Source organism: Pleurodeles waltl, chromosome 6 (genome assembly GCF_031143425.1).
Source record: "Pleurodeles waltl isolate 20211129_DDA chromosome 6, aPleWal1.hap1.20221129, whole genome shotgun sequence".
Classification (NCBI taxonomy): domain Eukaryota; kingdom Metazoa; phylum Chordata; class Amphibia; order Caudata; family Salamandridae; genus Pleurodeles; species Pleurodeles waltl.
The window spans coordinates 1,443,632,460-1,443,647,785 of NC_090445.1; the positions used below are offsets into that span (position 1 = coordinate 1,443,632,460).

General features: G+C 40.4%; 1 protein-coding gene across 3 annotated transcripts in view; it reads left to right on the forward strand.

Annotated features, from left to right (window-relative positions):
- The window catches only part of ERCC6 (ERCC excision repair 6, chromatin remodeling factor), a 208,535-nt gene that overhangs the window by 13,542 nt on the left and 179,667 nt on the right, over positions 1-15,326 (forward strand). For all 3 annotated transcript variants that reach the window (XM_069240869.1, XM_069240870.1, XM_069240871.1), the window contains exons 4-5: positions 3,104-3,215; positions 9,632-10,373. In XM_069240869.1, coding sequence (XP_069096970.1) covers positions 3,104-3,215; positions 9,632-10,373 — 854 coding nt within the window. The remainder of the gene's footprint in view (positions 1-3,103; positions 3,216-9,631; positions 10,374-15,326) is intronic.

The following is a 15,326-nucleotide window of genomic DNA, read 5'->3' on the forward strand; positions in this document are numbered from 1 at the left end:
CTTGGCCATCTTGCTGTCTTAGCCATACTATCAAACAGCCCTTTAGGTGTGCTAGCGCGGCTGGTTCTTAGTAAGTAAACTTACAAGGGGACGCGTATAGGTCGATTAACCTTTTGAATCGCATGGAGTATTCTAGTCATGCAGTGACCACTGAATCGATGGCTAACATCAATAATCAAGAAACATTCTATGGAAAACAGCTTAAAACCATCTACACATGAATAATCACAACTCAGTAATGAGTTAAACAATTTTATTTCCGTATTGATTACAATTAAAAATCATCTGTTAGTTCAATCTTTATTCAATCCACTCAATTTATTAATTCATTAATAGAAAACATCATCACTTGAAGGAAACATATGCAACAATGCAATTTCATAAACTAAGAATACCAGCATTAATAGCGAAGTTCAGCAAGTAAGTTCGGCAGTCATTTGTCACTGTGAACGTCACCCTTAGCAGCCTACCTAACCAAGATTAGCATCAGCATGTGGGTCTTCATGCAAAAAACCTTTTAGAGAAAACATTAATTTGAAAAAATCTATCTAAATGAGAATTTCTATAATCAGCGCAGTTGGTATCTAGAAGAAAGGCATAAAAATCATCAGTCACATTTTCATAGCTACCTATCCAGGATGGATCAGCAAGAAGTCAGTCTTCGTCTTCAGGTCATCAATTAGTCAGCCACAGAGTATGAGTCCAATGTCAGCACCTCGGACAGCGTCTCCTGACGTCATCAATTCTCTCCCCGCATCTAAAATTTTAGCCCCTTGTCGTGATTTTTTATTAGGGTCTCCCAGTCCATCCCCCTAATTTCTAATTGGTCAGTCAGTCAGTCAGCAGATATGACTTTTACCTATGGTATTTGTTTACAGAATTTACGAATTTTAATATTAGTTTGTTCGCAAGATGCGGATTGGTCCACTTTACCATATCCTCATCATCCGGCTCTTCAGGTATCGAAATTGTTGCATGTTCCTCTTCAGTCAGTGCCTTCATTGTTCAAGTCCTGGGAAAGTACATTTAGCCTACTCTACACATAATTTTATCAAATTGTCTTCATTATCTCCTGTCTGCTGGTACATTGCAGAAAATTCGAGCTAAGCAACTTTAACATCGGACGGTTCAGGGACAGTTCATGCATCCAGTCCCTTGCAAAGCGTTCAGTATTTCAGCTCTTCATGTGTGAGGCCTAAGAAGACTAGATCTTAAGTTCAGCTAATTTAGCACTACTAATTAATGCAAAACATAGGTTATACATCTCATTATGACATATTATTACAATTTTCTCATATATTTTAATTATTTCTTACAGTTTCAGTTCTATTAATACACATGATGATCACACCCCGAGGGCACATTATTTTCTCTATGATTAATTTCTCTACGCATTTCTTATTAGTAAACACATATACATCATTAATAATTCTCTTAATTAGCATATCTGCTTCAACAGGTGTAAGAGTTTCTGTAGAAGGAAGAATGGTGGCAGTGTCCTTGCGTTGCATACGAATACCTACAAAGTGCAGGTTTGGATGGAGGTTGCCAGTTCTCTGCTTTCTCTTCTCTGCCTCCTTCCCCATGTCTTTCTACCTCCATGGGGCGTGAAATGTCCCATTGAGCACTTACACACTCTGCCTCCAGCTCCGACTTCACAGTCATCTGGCAGTTACCTCACTTGTACCTGTCTCATGCTGTACATTGTGTTGTAGGAGCTTGCAGTGATGATGCCATGGTATTCCAGTTATGTAATGCAAGACAGCTTGAGGCTTCTGATTCTGTTCTATACCTACTCCATGAGGGACTGTAACTCATATTATGTTTGCCCATGTAGTAAATGTTCTGTGTCCCAGTAAATATAGAGCTACTGATACCCTTTTTAAATTTGTTTTGTGAGGGAGTGACGTTTAAACTGGTGATGCCGGTGAGTAGTCTGTGCCTTTTTTGGTGAGCGGGAGCAAAGGATGCTTTCACTACTTAAGCTATGCTGCACCTAATCTGTGAGAAAGATAAATTGAGGATCATTCCCACGTGCTGGCCTCCATGCGGGGTGTTCTTTAAAGCAGGGAAGCTTCCACTGGTAATTCTCTTTTGGTACTTGTTCTCTGTCCCTTAGTGAGGTTTGAGGAAAAAAGTTGTATGTACAAATAGACCAATGTTATTGTCATTGCTATTTCTTGTGTTCGTGTATCATGTGAGATGGCCACCTCTGTAGATGTTCTCCAGATATCCAAATTTTTGTTAGCTTAGTTTGAACTTCTCTGCATCTTTCTATTTTAAACTTTACCCTGAGAATTCTGAAAGACAACTTCTTCTTGTGAGTTTATTGTAAGGCTGCATGTTCCCATGTCTTTGTGTGGCATTGGCAGAATATCACCACTTCTCCATCTACCCCCTCTTTCTGGTCTGCTGTTTCGTTCCTGCTGTTGACAGGCATAGTGGGGCATTTGACATTGAGAATAGCCAGGATTTCTCATGTCTAGGTCTCCCCCATGCTCCCCTCTGCATACAGCCCATGTTGCTTTAAAGTTTGGCTTATCCTTGGACCTTCTTGCTTCAGTCTTGTTACTTTGTATTGCTTCTGCATTGGAATACCTGTGAAGTTTTGCATGTTGCGAATGCAAATCTTCTTTCTAGTCATCAAGTCTTTGTTTGTCCTTTCTTCCCCTTTAGCTTACTGATCTTATTGGAGTTGCACACCTCCCTACCTCGACCACGCCCACTGCTGCGCTGTTGCTTCTCCCAGTCCTTGGCTCAAGCTTCCAGTTGCTTTTCACCCTTCTTTTCTCCATTTGCTCTACTTTAATACCTCTTCTTACTTGTGAAGTTGCTAAATTGCAGACAAAACCCATCTCATTCCTTTGTCCATTAGAGTACTTTGTAGCAGTTTTTTTGTTCATACTTCCTTTATAAGGAGCACTGTAGGATGACGGATTTTGCTTCTGTAACAGCTGATCATTGAAACTGTGTGTATGACTAATTTTAGAGTCAGTCTTATGAATTTCCTATTTTAGTATCTGTTGCATTGTATTTTTTCGATGGAACAGTTGTCGTGTAGCTTTTATAATTTCCTTTTCACTTTTTATTCTTGACTTTCAAGGAGCAACAGCTCAAGAAGATCAAAGCTAAGCAGCGACATCTGCAAACCATCCTAGGTGAAGCGGAGCCCGGTAGTTTGGCTGAGGACCTGGAGGATGAAATTGAGGTTGAAGGTATGTTTCAGATGGTAGCCAATGACGGCTAACACTCATTCTACCCAATAACCACTTAGAAGTGATCAAGTACCAGCATGAAAGAAGGATCAAGAATGCTTGAGGGAGGGTCAAGGGGTCTTGGTGAATAGAAAAAAAGGTGGGCATCAGCTCTAGAGTCAGTGAAAAAGTGATGAGGGAAATGCAATACTGGAACCTCCAGGATTCAGATAGCTGATGACACCGTATCGGTCAACGACTAATTAAACTAGCCTCTTAACCCTCTTTGGCATGTCAATGGCTTTTAACATTGCAGAACATTTTAATTCTAACTCTACCTGAAAGTGTCATATACTAATGACATAGAGTGCTTGAGATCTTGGCTTGACCAGTCCAGAGATAATGTTTAGCTAAAGTTCACTCCAACTTCATACTCTTAAACAGCGGCTCTGGAAATTCAGTTGCAGGCATGGCTGTCTGACATGACCTACAAAGACTTCTCCTCCTGTTTCATGCGGAGAGCTAAGTGCTGTATATTGATGCCAACCCTTCCCAAAAGGAACATGTAGAGAACAAAGTGCCAGATGTATGGCTGTCAGATTTTGCCTCTCACGGATTGCGGTTTTTGGCGACTCGCAGATTGCGGTTTTTGGCGACTCGCAAACTGTGATGTGCAACTCTGTCTGAGACACTGTTTGCGATTCCCAAATGGATTGCAAGGGACTTGCCTCAATAATATTCATGAGGCAGGTCACAATTTGCAACCCATTGGGAATGGCCGTCACTCACATGTTCAGCAGACCACCATAGCTATGGCAGCTTTTTAAATAAAACATTTTTTTTTTAAATGCAGCCCTTTTTCCTAGAAGGAAAATGGTATGCATTTCAAACTGAAAAAAATGAAAACTTTTGTTTTCATTTTTTAAGAGTAGACAGTGGTCTGTGGGACCACTGCCTGCTCTGGAAAAATGTTAGCGCCCCCATACACAAAGGGTCTCCTATGGGATGTGAATGGGCCACCAATTTGAAATTGGTGGTAATCTGTGAATGTTTTGCTATGCATTCCTTTCACAAACGTTCATATACACCAGTGTAATTCGTATTTGGAAGGGACCCCCTAAACAACCCCTTCCTAATGCTGAGTCGAATTTTGGGTTTTGTACATGGCAAAAAGCATTTTACTGGTCTCAATCGGGGTTAAATGCTTCATGCATCTGGCCCAAAGTCTGAACAGGGTGGTTTTAACTGATCTCTCTTTGCAGAATCAAATTCTTCCTATCACCACCTTTTCCTCCTCGTTCCCGCAAGCCAGTTCCATAATGTTATCTAGTACCTCTTTCTTTTTTATATATATAGAAGATCACAATACAGTGCTCAAAAGCATGTCTAATTTTATCTTGATGAGATCTGTCCAACATGGGGTTAGATGAAAGAGAAAAATGATTACAGGATTCATTTGAAAATTAAAGGCTTTTCTTATTCTAATTAATTTTTTGTACATTGGAAAAAGAATCAGGCAATTAGCATATTTGAATGCACAGTTGTTACAACATAGGCAATGACTAAAAAAAATGGAACCTTATTTGTCAGATATGTATCCACTCTGGGGCCAAAGCTCGGCAACCTGCCCTCCTTTAGGGTGAAATATGTACATAGAGGGAATGTTAACATCAAGCTTAGTTATGTGCTATTTTAATGCTTGTTGCAAGTTCAGTGTGAAATATCTATGTGATGTGGTAGTTAGTACTTAATGCTAGTACTGTATATCATTCTTAAATATTAGTTTTAGTGTGGAGATGCACCTCCCTTTCTTTTTTAAGCTTCATTTTTTTTATAGTTTAAACAGGTGTATCCACTTATGGAGAAGCATGCAAGCAAATATTGGAAATATTTTCTTACTTCAAAACCTGTAACAAAAGAAGATAAATGAAACATAATTGCATATAACCAGGTTTCTGTTACCTGAGAATAATGGCCAGTTGGGCTAAAGATGAACAAGACAACATTAGCCAAGAATAGAATGCTTAGAAAGGGAGAAGAAGGTTGGTGGGAAAGAAAACCAAGGAGCAAAAATAGAAAAAGAACCAAACCAGTAAATCAGCTTAATAATGAGTTCTGAAAAACATAAAGGATACTAGTGGGATGGATGATCTTAAAGAGAGGCAGTTCAATTCTGTGCAGAATCATGCAGTACCTGAGCAAGGGGAGCATTTCTACCTCTGGAGAGAAGTGAACCCTAAATGCCCTAAATAACCTTGTGCTCTAAGGAATGGTTACCATGCACAACCATGAAGTCCAGTTGAGGACAGTACTGGACTAAACACATGGTTTACCACTCATTTTCTTCCCAAACCTATATGTTGTTTTTTTATCCTCCTTTGGCTGGACACTCCATTCTCCCTGGCCTTCTTATCACTGCATTGAGCTTAAAGTCTTGGGTGTTGGAGGGCCATGTTGAATCTTGCACAGATGGTACATTACACCTCAACAGAGACTAGTGCTTTAATAGATCCACAAAAGTGACAGTCTTGGTGCCATACATCAGAAACAGTTGAGAATCGTGGCTGACTAAGCCCACATAATATCAACATTACCTTGCCAGCTGTTGTAAGTGCCTGAAGCATTGTTCTAATATTCCTGTGCATTTCTCTTTAATGCAGTGCTTATGGGTTCCTATAGCACAATCTAGACAGCTTATCTCGTAAGTTACTTATTAGAAAAGAGTTCTTCTCAGCTGGTACTGGAAATACACATGTACCTCCCCAAGGTCTACTTGAAACTTTCCAGTGCTTGTCCTAAATACTACTCTGATATTCCTGTTTCCAATTGGCTTCTGTAGTATGTAATGGAATCTGACTAATCGTCCCCAACTATTCGTTTGTGGGCCTAGCACGATCAACATCAGGTCCTTTTTGTGGGGGTTTGAACTGAGCCCCACACTTTGTAGACTCAATCACATTATTAAATAAACATTTTCCTTTTTGTCCGCTCTTTCTTGTCTAGTTCATGCCACATCATACAAGCTGTAGGAAAATTGTCTACGTAAGAAAGTGTTCTGTAGCTGGCCTGCATAAAGTCTGCATGATCTTCCTCTAGATCAATTGCACTGCGGACCAACCGGGGGCCTTTTTCCCAGGTGTAGCACATGGCACATTACTTTCCATTGATGACGGCATATATTACTTTTCGTTGATGACGGCATATACATTCTCACCAAGTTCTAGGGTGCTAATCACAAGTGAACAGAACCATTCAGAATGCTCTTGGCACTACTAACTATGCTCTCATACTTCATGACTTCACACCCTTATACCATGTCTTGATTTAGAGACAAGCCTTTTGCAGGTGTGTTGACATGAACAGTCTTTCCTGGGACCTTATTCCTTTGCCACAGGACTGAATCCTTCAGTTGTAGGTGATTTTCAAATATTTGTTTGTCCTCTGTGGTAGAGGAAATGAACCACCTACTTGAAGCATCAGTAACTTGAACTGAGACTTTGTGGGCATCAACCAAATCCCCAGAAGAGTTAGGTTATATTTCAGCCTATACTTTAGGTCTCCAGCAATTCATTATTAATGATACATCAGATATAAACCTAAGAGGCATCCTTTCTGCAGTTGAGTACATTTCCAGGACACTATGTGAAAAAATGCATACAAAGATGAGTAGGAATGCTAGTCTCAATTGCTTTAAGGTATTTACCTGGTCTGTGCAGCAGATTTAAAGTAGTTTAGTTTGAGTTCTAAATTGAAGAAACTGGGAAGTTGGATTTATAAACAATCAGCTAATACTTTAAGAGAGCAGCTAGTCAAGTCTGATTGCTTCTTTTAAGTGTGATATACCCATCCCATCAGTTTGGAGAGTGAATAAATGTTGTAGCCAAGGGAGTTTGGGCTGTTAAGTAACTGGAGCTACAAACACTTTGGTGACCACTCCCAAGCAACACATAACATTTCCAATGTCTGGTTGTATTTTGCCTGAACCAGACTGGAGCACTTTCTATCTTGATCTTTTATGAATTTGTATTGAAGACAGATTTATAACTGTTAAAGGGAATCCTTGTCTAGAAATGGGGAGGCTATTGAAGAAAGGTTGTTTCTACAGGCTAATGTAAACTGGACTGCTCCTTCCTTTAGTGGTAAATGTTGAATATATCTCCCAAACATCAAGCCAATGTCTAACCAGCATTTGCTTGAATTTTGTCCCCTGCCCTCCCTCTTTGAAAAAGACAGGTGTGCTCTAAATTGTCAAATTATAATGACACATGACTATGAACTTTTGAAGTCTGTGGTCTTACCCCTCTTGAGGGAGAGGCCTCGTCTTGCTCAGGATTACGATTTTGCTACTTGGGCATATACATAACTAGAAACCCCCAGGAATTCCTGAGGAGGAACTTAACTCAAAGGGGAAAAACTCAAGGGGGGCGTCACCCATTGGCACGGCCTCCCACTGACCCTCATGGGTAAGACAGCTCTCGATAAAATGATGAGCCTGCAGAGACTCTCATCCGTCATGCAGAACACGCCTTGCAATATCCCACTGGAAATCTTTAGCACCATAGACTCGGAGGTACACAGGCTCCTCTGGAGCCAGAGTGCTCCTAGGATTGCCCTGGCCAAGCTGCAGAAGGAGGTCTATGACGGGGGAATAGCAATTCGGGACATCCAAAAATATTACTGGACGTCCCACCTTCTCATAGTCAATGAATTGGTGTTCACAGACTGGCAGGCTACAGCATACAGATCTGATAGGCATATGATGGAAAGGGGCTGCATGATACTAGGTGTGAACAAACCCTGCCACACCATACGAGGGTGGCAGTTAGAGCTTAGAAAGAAGCAAACAAATACCTGGGGTGGGCAGGGAAACTCACCCACCTCTCCTCTCTATGGCATAGTGACAAACTTGCAGAAGTACGAGGTTTGCAGGGGTTTTAGAAGTGGGAGCTGATAGGAATTGAACACCTGGGAGATGTGTGGAGGGGGCAGGCATTCATCAGTTTTGAGACGCTTAGGGAGGAATACACTTCAGCGACCACTGAATACTACCAATACTTGCAGCTGGGGCATGCCCTGAGTAGGCCTATCCAGGAAGGGGATCAGCTGCCGGAGGCTTCCCCCCCTTGAAGATAGGGTCCTATTAGAACCTCTTCCCCCAAAAAAAGGAATCTCAGTGATTTGCAGGAAATTACTTCCCCAGACCTGCTGAGTAAATTGAGGGAGGCTTGGGATGCCGCCCTGGGACATATAGAAGATGATGATTGGGTGGAGGCTCTCAGAGGCCCCTGGCAAATAGCCATCAGGGCTAGGTTCAGACTAGTTCAGTTAAAAATCCTACATAGATCGTACTACTCTAGTCCGCCGCTACACAAAATTGTCAGGGCGGTGAACCTACTATGCTTGAGGGCTGTAATGCAGAAAGCACATTCATATACATGCTTTGTGAATGTCCCTTGATGCGGGAATAGTGGTCCAGCATAGCCCAAGAGATGTCCCAGACCACCGGACTAGAAATACCTCTAGACCCTAAATGGTTCCTACTGGGAGTCTTGGGGAGGGGCGGAATGGGAGAAAATATGGGGAGATTGGGTGATGTCCGGTTGGAGGCAGTTGAGGGGGACCTTCAGAGGAGTCCTGAGAATGGAAATTAATGGTGGGGAGGAGTTTTCTCTCAGCGGTGCAGTGGACACAAAAGCACCATAAAGGTTTTGATGACATATTCTCTGGTATTTTGCAAAGTGTTTTGGATTCTGAATGATGTACCTTCTATGCTCCATTGTATACAACAGTGTGAACCTTGTATTCTGATTTATAATAAAAAGAAATTTAAAAAAAATGGACACGTGGTAATCTAGATCAAGTATGTTGTTCCCAGAGTCCCTCATTTTGCATGAACCAGAAGTCTCTTGTTTTAAGAACTCCCCACTTTGTGCGAGTCTGTGGTGTTTTGTTTTGAAAATTATTTTCTCTGTGCTTATCAACCATGCCCCATTTTTAGAGTTTGCTCTTCCATTCTTATGAATCCATACCCATTTTCATAAATATATAAAAAAAATTCTAACTACATCTTGTTTTCTGCATTTTGTCCTCATTTTGTAATGATCTTCAATGTTCCTCGGATGGTTCTCTGTGGGTATTCCCAGTAGCCCATCACTTAATCTGCTAATAGTGAGTCTTGTTGTTGATGATCTCTCACAAAATTCTCACCAGAAATCTGATGTTTTTATTTGGGGTTTTCAACATTTTTTTAATTTTTTTGCCAGCATGTTGGTGCCAATGTTAAAGAGCCCTTACTCTGATTTCTCTGGTAATGAGACAGTGTTTATTAAATGTTAACCTGTGATATATATTGTTTTTAGGTAGGCTGTTCTTCCCTTTACATGCTGCTAATACTGCCCAATGAGTGTGTGCTAATTGTGATGTTTTGTTGTTCTCAGAGTCGGGCCCTTCATCTTTGGGCAGTATGCTGATGCCATCTCAGGAGTCTGAGTGGGAAGCACTTATTCGCACTGGCCAGATGACCCCATTTGGAACAAAAATTCCAGAGAAGGCGCCTCGTAAATTAATGCTGAATGATACATCTGATTTTGAAAAATATCTCAATGACCAAGCTGAGATGATGGCAAACCGAAAGAAATATACCATAAAGAAGGGAAAGATGAAGACGATGGGCCAGGTCAAGATGTCTGGACAGCCCCAACTCCCAGATCAGAAGCTAAAACACAAGGAGAGTGAACCATTGTCTCATAAGGATAAGCGCTTGAAAAAACATCTGCACAAGCTTATGGTCAACACTAATAAAATCAGGGCCAATATGGGCGTATCAAAGAAGGGGCAAAATCTAATTGAGACACACAAGGAGGTATTTGATGATGGCGTCAATAGTGATGGCTCTGAGTACATGCCAGATGAGGAAATATTTGATCCGGAGGAGGGGAGCGAGGAGGAGGAAGCCCTGCAGGATGCAGAGCACTCCGACTATGAACTTAAACCATTGCCTCAAAAGAAAACACCCAAGAAAAGCCCAAGGAAAACTCTGAAGAAAGATCCCAAGAAGGAGATTGTGGATGACGACTATTTCCCAAGCTCCGAGGATGAAGTGGAGACTGTTGCGAAGCAGGGTAGAATCACTAAATGCCCAGATGATGGTGATGAGGACTCCTACAAACAGAGATTGAGGTTGGTTTTAACTTTTGGTTGTAAGTACACTGGGGCAGGCACTGTTATATTTTAAGATATATCAGCTGGAGGGTTGAAGGGGAAAATCGCAGCGTGCACTGTACCTTTACTTGTCACTTCATTTACATAAATTCCACACAACTTGTTGTACCCTGGTATCTAACCATCTAATAAAAACTGGTAACTTGGTAGGCGTGGAATCATAACTCCTCTGATACCTCAGTTGTATTTAGGAGCAGTATTAGTACTGCTGTTCCAACAAATAACTGTCCCCTCTGTACCATTCTAAACGCGCAGAGAATTTTCAATATTTTATTGCAGTTCTGGATGAGAAGAAAACCACACAATGTAATAAATAGATGGGAGTGAAGGCGGACCTTTGCCACTACTATTTCATGTTTAAAATGTAGAAGGGAGAAAATAGAGTGCATATTTGTATTTGAGTCAATTTTTAACTTCAATAGCGGCTTTATTCGGTTAACTTAAAACACATAAAAGCATCACATAATATACACAAATAACATATAGAAATAAACACATACTATCAGTTAAAAACAGCAACTATAAAAAAACATCACTTGGCCAAACAAATGTGAAAAACTGTTATCAGTCCCTCATAGAGCTCCTTTATCTCATAGCAGCTTTTAATAAAACTCACCACATTAAAAATAATTGCAGCAGCGAGCAATTGTCAAAACAGAAGGGCAGGCCAGGCTTGTGTAAATTGTCGGACCTTTGAGAGGGGGGCTATGTGAGTCAACATGCATTGCTGGTCAGTCATAGAGAGCTTTTACGGTTATTACTTGTTTTATTTATATTTGGGGGTAAGTGAATTGCCTAAGATCTGGAAAAGCTTTACAATTCTAAACATTACAGATAACTGAGCACATCGCTGCCTGTCATGCCTTGATGGCTTAATGTAAACTGATGCCCAATAGTTGAGGATAAGAAATATGCAATGACATGTTGCCAACATTATGTTTTTCTAAATTCTCTAGAAGTTGGCAGTGCTCGTGCTTTGAAACTGTTTGTACATTTTTCATCTGTAGCTATTTAAGATGCCACCTGTGCTCGCCTTACAAGGGGATGCATTCAGTCTCACTTAATGTTCTCTCTAAATTCCTGTTAACAGTACAAGGATGGGATCCCATCCAGAATGTGTGAGTGTCCTTGAACCTGCATGCACCCATTTTCACTGCAAGGTTTTCTCCAGGAACACAGTGCTAATCATCGAGAACCAAGGATCAGTATTTGAGAAACTGTCCTAGTTCAGTAGCATTTGGCTTTCTTTCAGCGTATGAAGGATCAGTACCAAGATCGATAAATATTAAAAGGTTAAAGGATTTATTGAAATAAAGGTATGGAGAAAATAGTCACAAATAACGATTTCTTTCCATGAACGCAAATTTTAAATTGAATACACAAAACTTTTTTTTTTTTTAATGTATTCATGGCTATTGTTCTACACTGTTTTTCTCTAATGAAGGCTGATCATAGTCTAACAGTAAACTAGCTCATCTCACTGGCAGATATTCATTGCTTGTCTTGAAGTAGTGCCAGCAAGACTTGTTACAAGTTTACACCTTTAGATGAAGAGCTGTCTTGGATTGATGTTTTTGTGACTCACATTTCACCCCATAACCTACGCTCAGACGCAGGTGTTTATGTTATTTGATCTCTTGTTGCATACTCTGGATTTATGGCCATCTTCTTTTGACAGCCACATCCCATGTAATTTGCATGACTGCCAATGGCAAATAAAAAATAAAGTAAAAATGTAATGATCCCTATTGTTATTCTTGATTGAGTCTACTGCTAATGTATTAGGTAGAATTATTTTGGACCATCTTGAATTCTGGGCTATGGATAATTGTATTCTCTCACCCACCCAGTATCGATTTAGACCTGGGTTGGGTACGCAGGATCAATGCCTGAATATCCATCTGTTGATAGAGAAAAATATAAGCGCACAGGAGGGCTGCCTCTATTTGGCATTCATGGACCTTACTTAGCGATGCATTCGATAATGTCATCAGGAGTGAACTCTGGGAGATGTTGATTAGTTCTAGAGTGAACCCCAACGTAGTCCATCTTATAGCACAACTGCACACTGATGTTGAAGCCAAGGTCAGATATGGCCTCAATGGGGAGTGTATACCCTATATTAAGATTTGGAAGGGGGGTTAGGCAGGGGTCTGTTTTGTCCACTTTCATTTTTAATTTCTTTATCAATGGCTTGGAGGATTTTTCTAGTAAAGGCAGAGGCTGGCCCCCCAAATATAAGGACACAGCATCAACTTGTACCGTTGTACGCTGATGACTGTGTCCTTATGGCACACACTGGAAAGGGCCTATAAAAAATTGGTAGATAACTTTGCTGATTTTATGTTTAATTTGGGTCTTTCTACAAATAAGGCAAAATCATATGTAATGATTTCTGGACGACCAAAAAGTAGACATCCCTCATTTCATATTGGGAATACCCACCTTAAAATGGCCCCCACATTTTCTATTATAGGGGTGCCTTCTGATAACTGTAGTAGATGCGGTCACCTAAAAACTGTTAAGTCTATTCATTATGAACAGGCGGTAACATCCTTGCGAAGGGTTGCCTCTAGAATTGGATCCTTGCTGCTTGATGCATTTGTTACTATTTATAAGGCCATGCTAGCCTTTAAAGTTACATATGGTGTATGGGGCCTTGCGCAACCAATACAGGTCAGTAAGGAAAATCCTGAGGAAATTGCTATTGCTTCCTGGTAGCATTCCTGCTACTATTGTTCTTAAGGAATTGGGCCTTTCTCTCTTGGAGGACATAGTCAAGATGGCCCCCATAGCATTGTGGCTTTCAGTGTGGATTAGAAGTGAAGCAACATTAACTCAATCTTTGATTTTAGACCAGTCTTGAGTCTTGATGGCATTCAAAATTGGAAATGGCTCATGTTTGTGAAAAAATGCTTGGTGCCATTGATAGATCTGAGCTATTTGTTAACCCTTGGTCTGTGAGTAAATCGGTCTGCCGATGGTCCAGAGTAAATTAATAACTTAGCTAAGGGACAAAAGGTGGACCAAAGATCGAGGCAAGGGACATTGGTGGATTATTTTCCTCTGTGCATGACCCCTAAGGTTGAGCCATATTTATTAAGGGTCCCTAAGCACCAAAGGCACTACTTTTTTGACTGGGTCTGGCCCATTTCCTGTTGGCCTACCCATCAAATGTATTGTGGATTATACCATACACAGAGACAGAGCATATTGATCCCACTTCTCAAAGTCTTAAACATCAGCATTGCAAGGAAGCAGTGTTTTTTCTCCAGGTGCTGCAATCAGACCTAGTCTGTACCATTTGTCTATCGCTTCATTTCCTCCATAGTTAAAGTTAGGAAAAGCCTTGGAAAATTATCAGTCTGGGGGGTAATTACTTTGATTTTAGTGTTATTGTACTGTAGAATTGTTTACTTTTAGCCAGTCTCACACTTTATTAACCAATGTTTTAGCCGGATATTTTAGTTATTTTTTTTAATGGTTATGTAATATACAGCAGTGATTTTAAATTGTATTTAATGCTATTATATTATTTTCATGTGTATTTTATTGTAAAGATGAGTGTGACGTTTATGGCCTGTTTGGCCGAAATAAAGTTTGACTGACTGACTTACTAAAGTAAAAATGACAAAAATAATACAGAGACCATCGAGGACCAAGAAACTGCAAGGCTTGAGTCACAAATATTTAGTAGAAAGTTGAAACATTATGAATCCTAGTTGTGTCTACGATATGACAAAACATCTAGCTTTTCAGAACTGAGCATAAAAATCAAAGCAAGATGTTATTTCCTTGCATACTTGTCCTTTAATAGGACAAACTGCATGAATACTACCAATGGGTTGATGCAATTTTCACAGCATACTTTTTATTTTTTCATTTTTTGTCTTGAGGAAAATATTTTTCCATGAAGAAAACATTTGCACTATGGTGATCCATTTGGTTCAATGTGAAAAGGAACCAATTGCAAAAACAGATTACAAAAATCTCTAGAGTACAAACATATTAATGGTGCATTAATGTGTCCCAAGAAAAAATTCAACAGCTCAATCTCTCAATTCCTATGCTTGGTTGGTGTAGGATAGTATAATATTTTAACTCTGCTCCTAGCATATTTTGGCAACAAGTGCATAATATTCTATGTAAGTGCATGTTGATTTTTTGTAGGTAGAAACTTATGCATGTTTGATCGTTGTACAGTTTTTTTTCTTCAGTCATTTTTTTCATTCCTTACCTGAAAAGTAGACTCTGCTAGCTTGGAAGTGTGGATTACACCTGTCTGTATCAAAGGAGATTCTGATTAGAACAGCAGCTCCCTCCTCCCTCCCACAGGGGCTTGGGCTTCAGTTAACTTGGCCCTTATATAAGTTTCTATTGGTTGTTGCATGTCTTGTTGTGATTGGTTGCTGGGACTAGTATTTCTGTTGGCCTAAGTATTATTGTTATGTTTGTGATTTGTACTAGGGTTGTGATTCCTATGGGTTCTTGTTTTTAGGGTTAGTGTTGTGATTGGTACTAGGGTTGGGATTCCTATTGGTTCATGGTTTTAGGGTTACTGTGCTGATTGGTAGCCAGGAGTAGGTTTGTGATTGGTTAATAGGGCTAGGTCTCCCATTGACTTTTAGGTTTTAGGGTTGGAAAATCTGATTGGCTAGGGTTCGGACTAGGTTTCTATTGGTCAGTAGGGCTATTTAAGCCTAGGGCTCGGGGCATCTCAGAGTGGGTGTCAAGGTTAAGGGCAGAGAGGACAAGAGCAGTTTCCTGTTTGGGCCTGTGCCTGTTTGGCACTGGTCAGGCCTAGGGCCAGAAATGCTGCCCATTTTCCCATTTACAAAAGGACCCTATTCCATTCACATCCTCCAACATCCCACACAATATCACAAAGACACCCAGTCCATGCATGTAAGG